The 21,030-nt window shown below is 34.8% G+C and overlaps 1 protein-coding gene across 1 annotated transcript; it reads left to right on the top strand.

The window, feature by feature from the left end:
• Positions 1-10,534: 10,534 nt before the first annotated feature.
• Positions 10,535-20,800, top strand: LOC118744900. Its single transcript, XM_036478323.1, has 5 exons — positions 10,535-10,930; positions 18,605-18,777; positions 18,837-19,388; positions 19,451-19,745; positions 19,817-20,800. The coding sequence occupies exons 1-5, from the start codon at positions 10,775-10,777 to the stop codon at positions 20,030-20,032; spliced, it is 1,392 nt and encodes a 463-aa protein (XP_036334216.1). The 5' UTR covers positions 10,535-10,774; the 3' UTR covers positions 20,033-20,800.
• Positions 20,801-21,030: the final 230 nt, after the last annotated feature.

Here is a 21,030-nt window from a genome sequence, read left to right on the forward strand (position 1 = left end):
CTTCTGAATTTTCAGTTCTGAGCATACAAATTTGTAATAGCGGTCTTTTCACTCAGTTTGGTACTCGGTACTTCGGTGCTCGGTAATATTAGTTTACACAAAAAAAAAACTTACTTAAGAATTTTTTCAAGGTTTGTACATAACGTTGGAAATTTCTGTACTGTAAAAGGTAAGAAGATATTATGTAATCTAATTATAGTTGACATGTTTTAGATAATGTTTGATAAGCGCAAGAATTCAATAAAACAACAAGTATTTTTTAAGCAAAAAAAACCGACTTTAATTCCCATATAAAAAAATTTAGGATTCTCGTTAATTTCTTCATGATCCAATGATCGGATCTAAACTAAATTAGTATGGGATCACTTTGAGGTACGTACTTTTCTTTAAAACATGAATTATAGAAATCGGTTAACGTGGTCCGAAGTTATGCGATAACATAAATAAAAAAATATTTCGACGAATTGATAACTTTCTCCTTTTTTTTAAGTAGGCTAAAAAAAGTAATCGTTTTATGGGGATATCGCCGAGTCGTTACGTACCAGTTGCGATAACACCGTGCAATAGTAAATTATTATATTCGCGAAAATATGGGCAAAATGTAGTAAAACTGGGTTTTTAATTTTTCACCCTGTCGTCAGGATTTTTTTAAAGGGCTTTGAAACTTCAAATTTCGAAAATATGATGGAAACTTTCCTTTTAAATTTTTAACCTTGAAAACTTGCAATAGTTATTGTTGAAAAAATTATATATTAAGGACTAATGTACACACGACCAAATCCTAGAATTTCGTCCTCCTAACTTCATTAACTTAAAAAAGTAAAATTAATTAAAAGCGCATTATCAATATTTAATTGTCCTTCTAAGCTAACACAGCTTTAATATTTTTCAACTCTACATCTCTTTCATTTGCTTTACATATTTTTATTGTACATTCCACTAATTTTTTTTAATATTTTTTTTAATTAATGATATCTTTAACATTTCAAATTGCTCAAAAAAAGTCCTGACGTATGAGTGAAAAACTAAAAACGCAGCTTTACTATATTTGGCACATTGTTTCGTGAGTATATTGATTGTTTCGTGTGTTTTGAATTTTTGTTTGGTTTTTGTCGCATGGTGTAATATGTTGGAGTATAATTTCCCAGCCAGCAAAATCATCGTAAACGAGCTCATAACTGGATATTTTCTCGAAGAAAAACCGTCGTTTATGATAGCCGTTTACGATTCGATTTCGAGTACTTTTTCGCTTGATATTGTCGAGCGCCTACGAACAGTCGTAAACGGATCGAAAAAGCATTCGTATGCGAATATTATATATTATAAAATATTGTGGTTCAAGAAAAATTTTCAACAGAATGAAAATTTTTTCTTGTGCTGGCAAATTACTACAAGCCTCTTTCTTTTCCTTTTTTTTTGTTTTATCGTTTACGAGTCTTTGTCTAACTTTTCGCCGATCGAAAATCCTTCCTAAAACATAATGTTCGTAAAATGCACGTTTTCTTACTGGCTGGGTTATTTAAAAAGAGAGCTGACGGGTTTTTTCGAGAGTTGTTAGGTGTCTAGAAAATAACGTTCAGTTTAATAACAATAACTTGAATAATTGAATGGCTTTTGCCTTCAATATACAATTACACTGTTTTACAGCAAAAATGTTCATGGATGCCGCTATCCAATTTTTATGTAGAATTGCTCGGTGATTCCGAAAATCGAGTTAATTTTTTTTCTATGGAAACGTATGCGAGATATTTGCAATTTTTATTTTTTTTCTAATGAAAAAATGAAAAATATCAAACTTTAACAGAAGAAAAATCTAAAAAATAACAGTCACTAAATAATAAAGGAAAGCGAGGGATAAATAAAGAAGTAATGAGTGGTCAAATGAAAATACACAGAGATTTTTTGTATAAAAAATGAGCTGGAAAGAAAGTTACTCATAGCCACTACACCTAAGTAAAACGCTTTTCTGCTCATATTTCATACAAAAAATCTTTGCGTATTTTCATTTGACCACTCTTTACTTCTTTATTTATTCTCGCTTTCCTTCATTAGTAACTTAATTTTTTTTTTGTAACAGAACAGGCTTTAGCACAAATGCAAAAATTTGGCACAGAACCTGTTATTTTTTAAACTTTTCTTCTGTTAAAGTTTGGGTTTTTTAATTTTTTCGATCAAAAATAAAAAAAAACTGGAATGATTAATTAATTTGTCAGAAACTATCAGTCCTATTGGAAAGTGATGTATATATCGTCGTTGAAAGTACAAAACCGCGTATCGTCATTATGCAAAACCGCGTAACTGCTGCCAAAAATTAGATTTGCTCACACAAGCTCTTGGGCTCAATCCTCATCCATTCGTGCTGAAATAAACCAGCCAAAAATGCAATTCCTTTATAAAAAATAAAATAATTTATGCAACCTCACATACGCGGTTTTGTACTCTAAACGACGATATGTTTTATGGAGAACTTCATTAGCTTTGATTTGCAATCATTTTATGATTGTTAATTTGGTTCGTACGATATACGTGATTAAGTGGAACCACTTTTTGTTTTAAGCTGAATAATTGCAAATATATCGAAAATGTCTTCATAGAAAAAAAATTAACCCGACTTTCGGAATCACCGAGCCATTCTACATAAAAAGTTGATAGTGGTGTCTGGAGAACAAAAATCAAACTAAAATTTGTGATTCAGTGTTATTTTTTCTCTATTTGCGGACATTGTAAAAAAGTGTTGCATACGAAGCATCGAGCTAGATATTCTTTTTAGCGAATTCTTAGCCTTTCAAAGTTTTTGCGCAGTCAATACCACACTTAACTGAGAGGATCTCAAGTAAAAAGTTTGCTGCCTGGAGCAAAGATAGAAACCGACTTCTATTTAAAATTTTTGAAAGCGAACTCCAAATTAAAATGATCTCATTATTGCTATTCAAAAATGTCGCAAATATTAAATAATTGATTGGCTTCCATTTACGATGATATTATAATTATATGTAGTTAATATGTACACTCATGTTAAAATCAATGATATTTTTATTTTTTGTGAACTACATTTTATTTTTATACCAAAATATTGTAAAACACAAGTACTCTGGAGTTTTATAGCATTTTCTTTTACTTATATTTTTATTACATATATTCGAAAGCCAAGAATTGTATATTTCTATGTCGGCTTTAGCTGGATAATTCTCCTGGCTATCTCTACAATAAACTAATCTTCTCTAAATCAGCTCGAACAAACGACTTGATAGTACCACCTTTTAAGTATCTAACCTCTGAAAGGCTATTCTTTGTCAATGATATTCGTATCTGAAATCCTATCCCTACCTCCATTCGAAGTGGAATGAATAAAAGAAACTTTAAAAACACCATCCATCCATACGTACCTTCGCTGAACAAATATTTATTTACTTATTTATTTTATTTTATTTTTTTTTGCATTTTTGAGTCTGGGTTCCGCTATCTAATGTTTATGCCATCTGTGTTGATCTTCGCTACGTATGTAAAATGTGATATATATTTTATTTTTATTTTTGTTTTAAGTAATCTGTATTTTATTTTCCCTAGTATTTTTAATCTCTGCTTTGTGTTTTAAAAGATCTATTATCTTATTGTACTAATATTTTTCTCTTAATAAATGAAATGAAATGAAAAAAATTCATAATTTTTCTTTGAATAAAAATGTATTGAAAAGTACCGATTTTTATAGCATGAAAAAGGTACTGATTTCGAGACAAAATAAATCTGGCAAACCTAGTAAAGTAGAACAACGTTCAAAATAACGTGAGCCAAAAATTCATACATTCATTTCATTCTCTCTTCATACATTTCTCTCTTACTTATTTCTTCTTATTCTTACGCTAATATTTTTCTTTTGTCAAATATCCATGAAAGTTTGGTTATACATACATATGCATGTGTGTAGATCGGGATTTTTTCTTCGAATCTCGTTATTTATGTGTCATCAGTCGGTGGTCGATTAGCACTATCATTTATTTAGCTCCCTCGGCGGCAAGTGTGCCGATGACAAACCGTTTGAAACCTGACTAAAATTCCACGTTTTAAAAAATAGCAATTTAATTCTGACACACCCCTGAGTAAAAGATCGTATCTACTGCCTTACTTTTGTCCAACTGTTTCTGCCTGCCAATATTAAAAGGGAAGGGACATTAAAACAATTTATTGGCTTCTAATTAAAATATGCAAATATTTTGCTAACAGTTGGGCAGTATTTCGAGATACAAAATAAAATGAAAAACGATATCAAAAAATCACACAACAAGATTATACACTATTCAATGAAGAAGCTTTCAAATATTTCAGCAACTGCTGGACTGATAAAAATCGGCAAAGTGCCGAAAATTGCTAGAAGGCATACAAGAAAATTAATTGTTCACCCGCCGTTTAAGCCACTTCCATGGACGCTGTGAGCTGTGGTGAAACCTCTCAAAGCTATGCCTTGGCAATCTGAATTTACATAGATACGTTATACATATGTATGTATGTATGTATGTGTCGTCCAGATATTTATCACTTCTCGCGTGTCACAATAGCCTCATATATGTATGTACAATATAAAGCTTGGTTTAATTTTATGCCCCATGCATTTATGTAGGTATGTCAAATATGTATATAAAAACATAAATTCAAGTGCTCGTTGGTTTCGTAGGTGTGCCTTATTTCAAGTGAGTCGCCTTTTCAGAGAGTTATCTTTCGCCATGGCTCAAGTTTGACAAAGAGCTTTTAGCTGAAGTCTAAAAGAAAGTAGATTTTTTTTTTGCAGTAAAGATGCCTGTCGTTGTTCTAAACTTGTAATAATAATAACCCTGAAATAAATAAAATTAGATAAATGGTAGGCAAATTATTTGGAAATTTATTTAGCTTTCTATGAACAGCTGAAGAATTTATAAGATCAAAGATCTGAAATCCTAAAAATTTTTTCATTGTTTTTCAGGTTTCTGAAAAATTAATCGTTTTGTACCTTTCAGTTCTGAACGTCTGGCACAGTATGCAATAGGAATGAAAAATCGATTCCGATTCCACTGCAGAATCGATGATTTCCTCGAAATAGTCGATTTTAGAGAATCAATTCTAAATTTTCGGCATCGATCAAAAATCGATTCTGAGAACTCGATGATCTTATTTTTATACATACTTAGATATGGCATGACTAATACACACATTAAGTAAGACTTATTGGCGCATATTCATAGAGCCGCTAGAAATGAATTTATGAAAAGAAAAAATTTTAAGGAGGGCGCAGGTTTGTCATTTCCATGACCAGGTGCTGCAATATTTGTAGCATTTTAGTATGCAGTCAGTGAATCCATTCTTAAGCGATTAATTCTCTGAATGAGCTGTTCAATTATATACCCGTTAGCTAAAAAGATGGTCGAATTAGGTACGGGGAGATATTTTGAAAAATAATTTTTATGCTACGATAAATCGTAATCATATTTGAAATAGGCATTGCTTGGGGAATGGCGGCCGCTGTAGTGTAGTGGTTAACAGTGTGTGTTGGCGTAAAACTGTAGATCCCTCCCTTTTGAGTGACAACATCAAGGCGCACGCCACAAATCGGAGGAGAAGCTCAACCAAACACCAACAAATGTCTATTATTAATATTATTATTATTATAGCTTGGGAAATCGGTAACATAATTTCCAACAAAGAAAGAAGCTCAAGTTCGAGCGAAATCAAACCTTATGTACCCTGCCCACGAATTCGTGAAATATGCAGTTATTTTGCTTATCTGAAAACGTCCATTATACACGCAAGCTTAGGTTTGGTTCGATTTGCAAGGGACAAAATTATGAGTACTGAGACCAGTGTTGCCGCGAATCATTTTTAGTGGTAGCCAAATTCCTTTAAACTAAAGGCTAAAAAAGAGCTAAAAAAGTCGTTGTGGCTAAGATATATAGATAAGATACATAGATAAGTATATTCGCAAACATTTTCAACAAGTAATGGTATAGAAAGACAATGAACTCTGGAAAAAAAGCTAATATTTTATCCAACCAAAAACCTCTTTGTATAAAAGGGGAAATATACGACATCAGCTTGCTGGCTCCATAAAGTTATTGTACCATCAGGCTCGAAGCATATAACTTACCAGCATGCTGGTACAATATGTATTTCTTTACAAATGAGGTCGAGGAATGATCGAAATGATTAGAGCCGAAATTTCATAATTTTTGTACCATTTTGTTAAACATTGTTTTTTTTTTTTTAATTCACAACTGCAATATCGTGAACTTAATCTTCCACAAACACGGCTTTGACTAATATAGTGCACGAAATTTCCGCAAAAATACTTCTTTCTTAAAAAATTTAACTAATTTCACCACTCACGATACCAGCATGCTGGTATAATCATAAAATTTCCAAATTTTTCATTTGTTTAATCACGCAAGAAAAAATGTATGATTTATTTCAAAATTAACCGCTATTTAAAAAGAGTATTTTATATACGCAATCCCAACAAAACTTACGTATACAGATTTTTGTGCAATACGGAGATTAAAATTTTTTTTAACTATTTTAATATTTCACTCTGTAAATGCCCTTTTTGGAAAAAAATTGAGTATGCATTTTTATATGAAGGAAATACCTAGCACCGACAACAAAAAATACGATGCGTCGACAATATTTTGCAGGCACTTTATTATACTTAAATTGAGCGGGCTACAAACCTGAATGCCCGACAATTTTATAGAAATTTTTATTTACTTATACACTGCCGGACATTTGTATAGTTTCAGCTTTTAGTGATTTTTTTTATTTGTTTATACTGTGAAAATCAGATTATAAAAAACTAAAGAATATTAAATAAACAAAAAGAAAACTGTCAATACCGAGGATCAAAGGGGTCCCCTATTAAAGTGGCGGGGAGTGTATACATATATATATATATGAAATACGCTACAGATTCAAAACCCTCTATCTGCAATTTTCACAAAAAATACTTTGTGATGTTAGAAGCCATCAGGGACATACCTGATGTTAATTCTGACTTTGCAATTTAATTGTAAATTCTTCTGTCAAGCGCTATACAAGGTCAGCATTAATATCACCGAAGACGGTTAAAGGTCTGGTTAAGCATATTTCGCATAACTTCGCAAAACTTCTTAAACGTAACACAACTTTACAAAACTTAAGGCTGAGTACGCTTCGCATGCAACCAAATTTATCAGTACTACCAACCTTACGCATCGACGCAATAGGGTTATTCATGGTGTGTGAACAAACCCAGCTGATTTTTGGTTTCTTTAGGTAAATAGATTTGTTTACAGAAAAATTCATTAAGGTGGTTTTAATGGGGTATATTTGTAGTAAAAATTAAGTCGACACCAAAGTTTCTGCAGTTTGACCAAAGATCGTAGATAACAAGAAGGGACAACTCGTTATAATTGTAGCGAAAGTGAGTAACAGGGGCATTCCTTCTCTTTTGCTCTAGTACGTTTTTTAATTGGATGGACTTGTACTTTCGCTGTAGAAATTTTAGGTCTATATTATGTAGTTTGAGTATTGTCAACGAAATCGAATGCTTTGTACTGCATGCGCTCCACGTTTTTCATTTTCAATGTCATTAATTGTTTATAATGACTTTTGCTAAAATTTCAAAATCTAAAGTTATCAAAACAAATTCTGTGGGACTGAGAAATATTATTTTCTACTTTTTAGTCCATTTATAAAAGCGTTGTATATTAAAAAGTTTTATTTTATTTTATTTATTTTTGTTAAATTTACTGAGCAAATACAGTTTTAATATTTGTTTTTCAACGATTTTTTCCCTATATTCAAGAGGCTTCTCTGAGGAGCCCTAGAGTCCGAGGAGAAAGGGAGGAAGGCCATTGAATTCCTTTGTCTTTGCTCTCTCAAGTCGGAAAGTTGGGAGGTGCCAAACCCCCTTAATTTTTTTTTTGTACCAGCCTCAAGCTCAAATTTCCTTAAACTTTAATAGATTTTAGAATGCAATGCGATTTGCATCAATTGACAAAAAAATCGAACGTAGATTCTGGTATTTTTTGGATAAATTTACGGATCGAATTGGAACTAAAAAATCGACAAAAAATCGAATCGGAAGGTCTTGATTAATCGATCTTCGATTTAACCGATTTAAAACGGTATCTCAATTACCCATATGTTAGTGTTTGCCCGAGCTTCTCCTTCGATTTGTGACGTGTGCCTTGATGTTGTCACAAAAAAGGGAGGGACCTCCACTTTTACGCCGACTCCGAACGGCGATTTTATTTTTAAGAGAAGCTGTTTTTCATGCCAGAAATACACTCGGGGGTTTGCCGTTGCTTGCTTGCGACCGCTGCGCATAGGAAGGAATCGAAAATATAGGACGACAAAAATGTTAACTCCATATGTATTTGACAGATTTCAATGAAATTTGGTATCATCACTGATATCAAATATTAAGTTTTACTGTAATATATTATCCTTTATGCTTAAACTTAATAGGCATATTTTAGCGTATCGCGCGTTTAATAATATGGAGATGTAACTCAAAATTTAAGTCTTTGGGGATTTAGCTATGCTTGTTAAGTAGAGTATTTTCAGTCTAACAGACAACGAAACTTCCCAAATATGGCGAAGAAGTCTGTCTTTCCATCTGTATTCTTGTATACCAACTGTATGAATTGATAAAACTTTGATTGCGTTTTCTCCAAAAAACTGAAATTTTGAAATACTTCGTTAAATACTATAAACGTGAGATATTACATTTTAGACAAGCTTCAAATTAATATGATTTTGTGAAATATCACGTCCTCAGTATCAGCTAGTGGGTCTATTTTTGCAAGCATACCTCTGATTATATATAGAAAAAGTTAATGTATTTTTAATTCCTTATAAACCATACTCCCGACAACCAAATGCAATACAAAATTGCAATGCAATTGAATGAAATCTCTCTAACACATTCTTTACCCCCAACAAAATAACTTATGTATAACAAAGAATGAACGCTGACTTTTTGTGTGGTAAATACATATAATAGATATGTGATGTATTGTGGAACGATTTTCCGTCATCCCTTGTTTCGGCATTGTGCTGGTTTGTCTCCAAACCAAATTTGACAAGGGTTGACGGAAAATCGTTCCACAATACATCATACTCCTACCCTGTCGGCAACACAAACAACCAAAAAGAAATAATAGATATACATACATAAATAAGTAACTATTTTCAATGTGGGCACTTTAGTCCCAAATGCAAATTCATAAAAAATTCGCTAGCTTTTGGTGCGGCCTTTGACTTCTCTAACAAACTCATTAATGCAAAGGAGTGGGTGAGGCCCGCGGATGGCGGGCGCAGCGCTTTTAAACGCGAGTGCTCCAGCCGCAATCCAAACTCTTATTTGATAGGGACACAGGTGGGCATTGTTATTGGCAGGAAAATAAGCAGGTTAGCAGTGCATAGTGGCCAACAACAACGACTTAGCTTTTAGCAGGTACTATTCGCTGTGGGCCATTGCAATTTGGCTGCTATACGCGCAAATATTTGCGCTAATTGAAAGCTGCCGCGAGATAAATGTGAATGCGCGTCTGAGCTCAACTACTCCTCGAACACATAATGCCACCTAATATGGGGGAAAATGCATGAAATGAAAGTAAGTCATGGCGCCCAAATGAGCTGGTTTTTAGATCGACACAAGCCATGGAGCAAAAGCTACAAAAAAAACTGCAATAGCCTGGCCTAATATAAACGACAATCACCACGCAACAAGGAAAAAAACAACTACTCAGCGAACTGGGTAAACATGTTTACTAGCAACTTTTTGTGCTGTGGTTTGAAATAATAAAATGCTCGCTAGGGAGGGAGGGCGGCGCCGCGATAGGGGTTATATAAAACCAAATTGGAAACCTCACGAAATCAATTGCCAGTGCACACAGCTCTTGTGGTCAACCGCTAGCTGCTAGCTGTGGTGCTGCATGCAACATACACGCCAGTATGGCTATCTATTGGGCGCCAAACATTCATTTGTATATATGTAACATGCAAGTACAAGTGCCGCTATGTGTGTGTCTTTATATGCTGTATGGTATGCTGCATTTACGTGTTAACCGCAAACTGCACTTGTTGTTTATTATTGCACCAGCCACAGCTGCGACCATAGCTGGTCTTAGTTATTGTTGTTCCAGTTGTTGCATTGACTATTGCCATTGCATTTACGGTACTTTTGGTTAACCACACAGTGTGGTCGCGGCTTAGACTGTGACGGTGGCTGCTCCGAACAGGTATTGTTAGCATGTGAACTCACGTTTCGCTTATTAGGCCACAGGCAAGGGACAACAGTCACAGCCACAGCCACAGCCTCAGCTACAGCGACGTGGACCGGAGGGACGATGCAGGTGAAGTGGGAGGATCTGTGCTTTGGTTTGTTGACAGCAGCACGTTAACCGAGAATGTATATAAACGGTTATTGTTATTTCTGTCCGATCGTTCATTGCTATTCGGTGTAGCACACATATTCTTACAACATTGAGGTTCATATGCTCACTGTTGTATTTTTATCATTTGGCACCTGTGTTAACTCTTTCACTCTTATGTATATGCGCTGGTGTGTTTTTGGTTGACTCCCCAACAGGTTACCACAATTTCAACTTCGCAACATGCTCTTGTTTTCTGTTCAGCTCCTTTTTTCAAGGTGTGTAAGTGTGCCACGTGTTGTCGTTTACATTTAGTCTACTTTGAGAACAAGTTTCTGTTACTAATTATAATCTTACCTAATTTTCAAATCGCTATTTAGGCTACGGATATCTCAATGCGTCGGCGTCTGTCTACACCCAAAGCTAGTCCATTGTTGCTAAAACGTACCTCGTCCGATAAGCCGAAAAAGGAATCACCACTTGCGAAACCTGAAAAAGTCAGCTGGTTCAAGTCGTTGGATAGGCGTTCGAAGAGCAAATCAAAGGAAAAGGTAAGTGTTATAGAGTTTTACGAGTATTAAATACACATTACATATTTATGAATGTAGGTGTGTAAGGGCCAATTTCAGATGAATATTTAAACGGCACCCAAGTTTAATTATAGATTGTTATTTAAATACAGTTTAAAAGGTGTTCGCACGAGGCGATTTTGCGTTCAACTTTTTTTTTCGTGCAACCCTGAGTGAGTTGAACGCAAAAGTTGCCTGAAAAATCGCATCGTGCGAAAGCCCTATTAGCTTTCGTTGGGTTTCAGATCAACTTTGTTTAAATATGTCAAACAAGTGGCGAAACTAATGCTTGTTCTTTGAAATTTTTGTTTCATTTGTTTGTTTGTTTACATTTTGTGCTGCACAGCTGATTGTTGTTTGGCAAGATTGAAATAACACAAAAGGCAATAACGCATTTGTGTTATTTCCCAATTGAATGTGAAATAACACAAATTTGCTTTATTTCATTTCTCATTTAGCAATAAGACCAACTTTTAAACTTAACAATTGAGTAACCCAGTAGACAAAAAGTACTACATGAACAAGTTAAATGGACGGATTTGTAAGTCTACAATTTTGAAAGTGCCCAGTGTTGCGGCAAATATTGATGGACTCCTTAGCCACACTGCTCAAAAAATCTGAAAGTCCGATACATACACATATATAAATTCATGGCCGTATTTTTGCTAGAGGTAATTAAAGAGGAAAGGATATAGAGAGAGACACAGAGACTCAATCTTGGAACTATTTTTGGATTTTAGGGATTTTCGGGATTCTCGAGACCTATCGATAAAATAATCGATATTTTCATCGGTTTAGTTATCGATATTTATCGATTTGTTATCGATATTTACCGATTTTATTTATCCGATTTTGTTATCGATATTTTTCGATTTTGATATCAATATTGATCAATTTTGTTATCGATATTTATCGATTTTTTTATCGATATTTTTCGATTTTGTTATCGATATTTATCGATTTTGTTATCGGTATTTATCGATTTTGTTATCGATATATATCGAACTTGTTATCGATATAAATCGATTTTGTTATCGATATTTATCGATTTTGTTGTCGATATTTTTATCGATTTTCTAATCGATTTAGCTACCAATGGTATTATCGATGTTGCTATTGAATTTTTTTTCGAATTTGTCATCGATTTTGGTATCGGTATTTTGATGGATGTTATAATCGATTTTGGTATCGATAGAGTATAATGATAAAAATGAAGATAATGGAAAAACAGAATAGCATTAATGTTATTAAAACGAACAGTGGTAGAGGTAGGGATCTACATTGATAGAAAAAAAGCGAAAAAATATAACCTTAAGCAAAAGCAGATGTGTGTATGTATAGATAGATAAGTGACGTAAGTTTCACTTCTACAGTGTGGCCCAGGCGAACTTACTTTTTTATACCTTTCATGAGCATGAAATGGTATTATAACTTTGGTCCGATGTTTGTAAGTACCAGAACAAAAAGAGATAGACCCATGAAAATGTATACTTATATGATCAGAACGTCGAGCTGAGTTGATTTAGCCATGTCCGTCTGTCCGTCTGTCCGTCTGTCCGTCTGTCTGTCTGTTTGTATGCAATCTAGTCTCTCAGTTTTCGAGATATCCGGATGAAATTTGGTAGGTGGGTGTATTTTTATAATGTATTAATCATTTGTCGGAACCGGAAGAATCGGACCACTATAACATATAGCTCCCATACAACTGATTGTTCAGATATGAGATTTTTCATTATAACTTCTCCATTTATGCAGCTAAGAACATGAAATTTTGCAATACTTGCACCCATTATCAACAGAATACTTATAGTGAAAATTACAAAGATCGGGTCACTATAACCTATAGCTCCCATACAACTGATTGTTCAGATATAAAATTTTGCGTTATAACTCCTCCATTTATATAGCTAGGAACATGAAATTCCGCACTGTTTTCAATAATTATCTACAGAAAACTTACAGTGAAAATTAAAAAGATCGGGTAACTATAACCTATAGCTCCCATACAACTGATTGTTCAGATATGAGATTTTTCGTTATAATTCATCCATTTATGTAGCTAGGACCATGTAATTTCGCACTGTTTTCACTCATTATCAACAGAAGACTTACAGCGAAAATAACAAAGATCGGGTCACTATAACCTGCAGACCCCATACAACTGATTGTTCAGATATGAGGTCTTTTATCATAACTCCTCCATTTATGCAGCTAGGAACATGAAACTTCGCACCATTTTCTCTCATTATTAACAGAATACTTACAATGAAAATAACAAGGATCGGATGACTACAACATATATCTTCCATACATCTGATTGTTCAGATATGGGATTTTACTGTAAAACTTCTTTATTTGAACAGCTAATACTGATAAATTTCGTAAGATATTTTATAAATAATAATACAAATTCTACTGAGAAAATCGTCAAAATCTATGCTATATAAGCTTTATCTCCTATAGCACTGATTGTTCAGATACCAGTTTTTGCGATATATCTCCTTTATATAGGAAACTAAACCCAATAAATTGTGTTACCGGTTTACATACCGATCACATAGCGGTGAAAATAACTTAGATTGGTGTCATATAAAGTATATCTTCCATACCTCTGATTGTTTAGATGCGATTTTTTATATAAGTATGTAACTCCTCTATCGATGTATGCAGATGTATTCAAAAGCAGTAATCTGTCAAAGTAAAATTTGCAGATGTTCATGAAAGGTATGAAGCCTTCGGCATAGCCGAAGACAGCGCTGCTCTTACTTGTTTTATATTATTTATTTTCCAAAACAGCACGCCAGTCATTTCTCTTCTGTGCCAACTGACGCCAACTGAAAATATTGAAATAACAATATTAAAAGAAATATTGTTTTAAATAAAAGATCATAGTGAGTTTATTATAGAGCTGTAAAACTATCGATAGTCATACCATTCGATGTTTTCGATAGTTTGCATTGAAACTATCGATAGTATCGAAAAATTTTAGAATGCATTGGCGAAGCTATTTATACAAACTTTTAGTTTTATTTAGTTCCTGAAGAATTAGATAATTGTTATATGGCGATTTTCAGTATCTTTGTCCTTTCTCTTCGATTTTTTAAATATTTTAAACCTATAATATAAAAACCTAAAATTCCCAATCGTAGAAAAACAAATCGCTTGTGAACGTAAAGAAAACTGTATGTATTACAAAAACTGTTCATCAGTCCAGCTCCGGCGATGCCACAGTGTTTTTGCATAGAACTCACTCCAAAATTTACAGAAAAGTCCATATTTCAAGCGTGCGTTACAAGAACCGAAATCATTGTACAAATAGCCGAACCGTACCCCGACTTATACATGATATATATGGATAAATATCCATTCAAAGCATCAAAAGAAAAAACAAGAATCTCCAAAATTTTACTAGCCCTGGCTTATATAAATAGTTTCTTCAATCGACGCAGAATCACCAACACCATAGTATGGTTCCAAAAAGATATTAAAACTAGTTGTTTTTCAAATTAATTACACCCGATTTACATGATTCAAGTACTTTAAAGCAATTCTGGTTCATTCTCTTTTGCGTTTCCTATTTGCATTTACACGCTTAAATTTTGTTGAATTCCAGACGCGTATGTACTCTTCCCTTTTCTTCTCAACCCCTCTCTTCCACTAGCAAGCAGAAACGAATTCAATACTTGAACCGTGTAAAACCCGGCAATAGGTAAAAAAAATAGTGACGTGTAAGCAAGTCAATGTTGCCAAATTCCCGTTTCCAAAAATAAAGAAATGTATACTAACCCAACAAGCATTTCAGTAAACGTTTTTAAAAATAACTTAAATTAAGTTTGCTATAATAAGCGTTAAATAAGCATTTTTAATATTAAGCTTATTAAAAGTTTTTTCAAATAAACCTTTAATAAGTTTTGAGAGCGAATGTTTATAAATAACTTAAACTTATAAATGAAATGTAAATGCCAACGACATGAAGTAGTAAATATAAAATTTTTTCAATCGTAAGTGACGTGTTTACGTTTTTTTAAATATATTATTAAAAGAAAAAATTAAATAAAACCAATGCGGTACGGTAAAACAAGAAAATCCAATCCAGGACCCGCTGCGCTAATCGGTGGAGCATTCGAGTCTTCAAATGATGAGTTCCCCTTATCCTTTCTTAGTTTAACATTCAATTAAAAATGTATTAAATTTTTTTCAGAAAAGTTCATCAATGAGAATGGCGGCGATGAAGCGGAATATATAGCTGCATCGATGTCGCTTTTCCAATTTGCCAATAACCGCAAGTAATTGAAAGCACGCAACAAAATGTTATAATTAACTTTTTTATGCTTAATTTGTATGTGTTATTGTGAAATATCTTTAAATAAAGGGTTATAAAAATGTTTATAAAAAGCTTTCTTTTGAAAATTTTTAGTAAGTTTATATTGATACGCTTATAAAAAACTTTTTTTGAACCTTTATTATAAGTTTACACTTTTACGCTTATAAAAAGCTTTCTTTTGAACATTTATTACAAGTTTATATTTCTACGCTTATAACCAATGTTCCTTTTCGATTATATTACGCTTACTTTCAAGCGTTTTATAAACAAAAAATCAACGTTTTGTAAGCTTAATGTTTATAATTGAAAACTTAAAAAAAACTTTCTTTAAGTTTATTTTGCTTGTTGGGTAAGTAGTACATATAGTATAAACGATATTTATATTTCCTCAAACAAGGACTATCGATACTGGCCAACGACCATGCGATAGTGCAAAGAAATAGAACCATTCGATAGTATCGATAGTACCATCGATAGTTTTACAGCTCTAGTTTATTAATAGAACCACAAATCAAAAATGGCAACATTTTTAAAAATACTTAGAATGAATTACCAAATTTAATTAAAATTATTTTATTTCATTTTATTTCTGCTCTCTATTCCGGCAACTTCGGCATTCCCTCAAAGGGTTGTTTCTATTATGAATGTGAAATGGCGTGACGAGAGAAAAAAGCGACTGCCTCACTAATAAAAAAATGAACTTCTGATTTATATTAATTTAAATATTGATTGCGATAAAGCATATCGCTAGCTTAGAGTGAAAAGTTTCTAAGTCCCAATTTAAAAATTGTACAAGAGAGGAAAAAACTGCTTGTAGCCATTTTCTTCAAATATTCCCAAACTTTTGAATACAACATTTTGCCTGTTTAAAGCAAAGCGAAACTCCATACGAATCAGAGGGATTTGATCTTTACTAAAATATTTCGTACTATATTGGCCTTGTCGAATTTTCTAAGCTTTTTTAAACTTAGCAAATTTTGCCTTCATTGAATATCAACAAGAAAACATAAAACAAGGACCTTTACGCTTTTCGAAACGATGCATTTTTAATTTGTCTAGCCTCCTGTATGAAAATATGAATTTTCATAAAAAGTGGACTTAGCAATTTTCACTCTAAGCTAGCTAAATGATTATTTCAAAGAAATACATTTTTTTAAAGAGGAATGCATAAGAAATAAGAAGGATGTACATATACTTAAAAAGCGTTTTACTTTTTCTTTTAAGTATAATACTATATCTACATATATATTTGAAGTGTACTATATTTTTGATATTTTTTTGGGCAAGTACTATAAATATCTTAGAAAAGGTTGGCAACCCTAATTGGAAATGTCAAGTGAAGACAATTCCTTCTCCACCTGGTATTTCCAACGCAGACCGTCCTCTTCCGCTGTTACTAGCATCGCGACCCGCGTTGAATACTTTCAGAGATGCAGCGTTTCTGTCCATTTGAACGACATGACCTAGCCAGCGAAGCCGCTGAATTTTAATTCGCTGCACTACGTCTATATCGTTGTAAAGCTCAAAGAGCTAATCGTTAAATCGTCTGCGGTATTCGCCATCGCCAACGCGCAAAGAGGTCTATAAATCCTGCGCAGAATCTTTCTCTTGAAAACTTCAAGAGCCGCTTCATCAGATGTTTTCATTGCCCATGCCTCCGCGCCATACATCAGCACAGGCATGATGATTTTTTACGACGAGAGAAGACTTTACTTCTCAGCTGCTTACTCAGTCCAGTAGCACTTGTTGGCAAGAAGGACTCTCCGTTGGATTTCAAGGCTGACAGTATTATTGCCCAGTTACCAGAGTTTTTAATTTCTGACGCTTTCATTTTATTTTTTAACATTTTGTCACGCCACGCAAGATTGGAAATGCACATATGTACTATTCCTAATAAAATACAATTATTTTTAATACAATGTACAATATATTGTTAATTACATTAACTTTGTAATGTATATTTTACGATTCGATACGATAAAAGGGATCTGGTACTCGATTCCAAAAATATCGTTTTGAAAACTATCGAGTAAAAAGTACCGGTATCGAATGGCAAAATTATCGATATGGTATCGTATCGAAATTCGTGTCCCTACTGCTAGTATTGTATAAAGACTATCATACCTATTCCGAATGTTCACGAACATTTTGTAACGGAGAAATGTGAAATTTTTATAACAAAAACGGAAACGGGAGATTTATTTCTTCTTCTTCTTTGGCTCTGTAACCACCTAAGCGATTTTGGCCGAGTTCAACCAAGTATGCCAGTCGCTTTTTTCTGTGCCAACTGGAAATGCCAAATGAAGCCAAGTCCTTCTCCACTTGCTCTGTCCATCGTAGTGGTGGCCTCCCTCCTCCTCTGCTACCACCATCGGGCTCCGATTTGAATACTTTCAGAGCTGGAGCGTCGGTGTCCATTCGAACGACATGGCCAAGCCAGCGGAGCCGCTGTATTTTGATTCGTTGTAAAGCTCATACAGCTCATGGTTCCATCGTCTTCGGTACTTGCCGTCGCCAATACATAAAGGCCCGCAAATCTTCCAGAAAATCTTCTCTCGAATTCTGCAAAAGCCGCCTCGTCGGACGTTGTTGTTGTCCATGCTTCTGCGCCATATATCAGCACGGGCGTGATGAGTGATTTATAGAGTGTGGTTTTCGTACGTCGAGAGAGGACTTAACTCCTGAATTGCCTACTCAGTCCAAAGCAGCACTTGTTGGCAAGAATGATTCTGCGTTGGATTTCGAATGTGGCGTGCTGGATCCCAAGTAAACGAATTTACTTCTAGCTATCAGCAGTAACGTGGACGGCAAGGCGGAAACGCGCTGACTGTTTGATGACTTCGTATTGTCCTCATTGACCACCAGACCCATTTACTTTGCCTCCCTATCCCTATTGGTAAAGGTTGAACAGACTTCGCGGTTTTTATTACCGATGATGTCGATGTCCTCGGCATACGCCAGCAATTGAACGGGTTTGTAGTAAATTGTGGGAGATTTATTAACTGGCTAATTATACCCCATCCCCCCTCCCACCTCTCCGCCAGCGTAGAATGTGAATATGTGGAAAAAATTTGCGACCTTAAAATTATTTAGCAAACGCTTTCATAAAATTATATGGCAAATTATAATAAGCAACATAAAAATATTTAACTAAACCCTGCCTTTTTTCATTTTTATTATCCTTTTTTAGAGATCTCTGTTAATATGATTTCTTACTAAGATAGTTTGAACCAATCAAGCTAAATGCAGATATGTATTTCGGCAAACATCTGCTTACATACGTATAAACTTTTTCTACTTAACTAATATATCTATGTATCTCTCTTTCATAGCTCGACGTTTCGGTTAATGGCCAAAGCGAATCCTCCACTATGAAGCGTACTAAAAATTCTGTAAGAACTACCTCAGCGCCACCACCAATTCCACCAAAAAATTTGCGTTTCTTCGGTGATACAGATCTCGATTCGAATCCGCCAACCATAACCAAAGCTAATACCACTCTCAAGTAAGATGAACTCTATACGTACATACACATATTATCATCTAATATCTATTTCTTCTTAGAACAAGACCCTTAGTACCATCCACACTTAACCGGACGCAAAAGTACTCGCAAAGCGCTTACCATTTGGACCGCCTCAATACCAACCCACAGCAAAACGATTACCGTAGAACCCTCTCGTCCGCCACGCAGACTGTTGGTGTTGGTGGCTCGCGACTCAAAAGTTCTTCAATGCATAATTTGGAAAATGGCGGTGTGGGTGGCGATGAAGTCGATTTTCGTAAACGTCGGCACTACTCACGCTCACGTGATTTAGATGACATCTCAGAGAGTGGCTCTGAAACCGAGGACCAAAATAAGCGCCCAAATGGCGGGGTGAGTGGGTCTCGCACCCTATCACGCGAGCGCTTGGATCGTTCACATCGGTATGACGACCACACCTATCGACGCAGCAGCGATCGCCACAGCACACCTTTGGCCATGACTACTTCTACGCCGAATGGTATTGCTGCAGGTGGAAATGAAAGAGACATGCGGCAAACTCAAAATCATCTGATGGCGCCTCCGAAGCCTGCGCGCAGTGCCGAGCGTCGTGTGGCGTCTTCTTTATCGAGGTAAGTCTCAATAAGAGATAAAGCTTCAAAATTTCGGCTTTGTATACTATTAATTCTCTCAGAGAACGTGATCACTTTCCGGCAGAGAGTTCGGGTACTGAAGGGGAGTCCAGTTTACAAAGTCAGCGCAGCGTTGTCTACCTGCACGCTACGACAGTTGGTGCCATACCACAGCCATATCATTTGAGACGTCGTTCCATATCCCGAGACGACCTTCGTTCGAACAAGGGGAAACCACAACCATTACAGCCGATGACACGCACTGTCTCTCGATCGGTGTCGATGTTGGCTCCATGGAAGCCGAAACTAATCAGCGAAGGATACGAGATCAACTACTCCCAAGAGCAAAATAAACGAGTGAGACATTCATTGAAATTAAGGTGAAAGAAATCTAATGGCACAGAAAAATCTTTCCATTTCTATTACAGATGGCAACGATGCCTCGAAAGCCACACATGGGTAGTTCAAGTACTCTCACACGTCCAAGCAAGAAATCAGAAACGCCTACCGCTCGAACATTGCGGCGGCATGATCACCTGAAAGACGATCAGTCATCGTTTAGGCACTCATCCACTACAAGTGCCTCTAAGTCCGCACTTTCGTCGAATTTACGCAGCGGCGATGGACGAAGGAAGATCAAATAAACTAGTGTAAACTTGGCCCACAGAGAGAGTACTAGAGGGCGATGGAATTTTAACCAAACTATAATTGTTTAACTGCAGGAAATATTTTAGCTTTGAGTTGAAACATTGCTTGCATTCTATGGAATGTAAGGGGGTTAAAGAGAAAAAGCTCGCTAAGTGCGTCGACCGCAGAAACTGGTGCTCTTCATATAACAAAAGCAAGGCGCATGTCAGAGAGCGAAAAAGCGTGAAACGGCCGTGCCAAATATACATACATACGTGCACAGATACATATGTATTTACTAAAAAGACGCATAATTATATCCTTATGGTATAAGATAATCGAAAAGCCCTTTCTAAACCCTAATCTTTATGCTTAATAACGAAAGCTTCACAGTCAGTGCGAAAGTTAATTTCACACAATTGTTCATATTATACATACATAAATACTTAAGTATAAAACTGAGACATAGGCACTTCTCGTCAATACTTACATGCCGTTAAAGTTTCAAAGTTCGATATGTATCGGCGAAAGAATGCAAATGCGTTTATCGAATGTATGTATGTATGTATTAATATTTAGCTAAACATCAAGCTAACTTAATTAATGATTTATTTAAAATTTAAGTGCCAGTTAAAATTAAAACAAGAAAATATAACTACTAATAAGCAAAACGTATCTACATATATAATACGAGCCTAAAACATTTACATAATTCACATTCCATTTTTGGAGTATTGTAAACTGTAAAATTTTTCAAAAATAAAGAGAGAGTAATTAAAAAAAATATTAAAATAGTACGACGTTGTTGACTATGTTATGATATACTCAGGGATAGGGATGCAAACGATGCATCGATAATATCGGTTCAAAATTGAATGTTTGCCATCGATGTTTACAATTTCCTAAAATCGCTAAATAGACGATACATCGATGCCAGTTGTGAGTGATTCAGACTTGAACTCAACTTACCCATTACGCTCCTTGCTTTATTTTTGCTTTGCTTATTTTTAGAAAA

The sequence above is a fragment of the Rhagoletis pomonella genome, unplaced genomic scaffold (assembly GCF_013731165.1).
Source record: "Rhagoletis pomonella isolate Grant_MI unplaced genomic scaffold, Rhpom_1.0 Rhpom_scaffold_00008, whole genome shotgun sequence".
In the NCBI taxonomy this organism is placed as follows: domain Eukaryota; kingdom Metazoa; phylum Arthropoda; class Insecta; order Diptera; family Tephritidae; genus Rhagoletis; species Rhagoletis pomonella.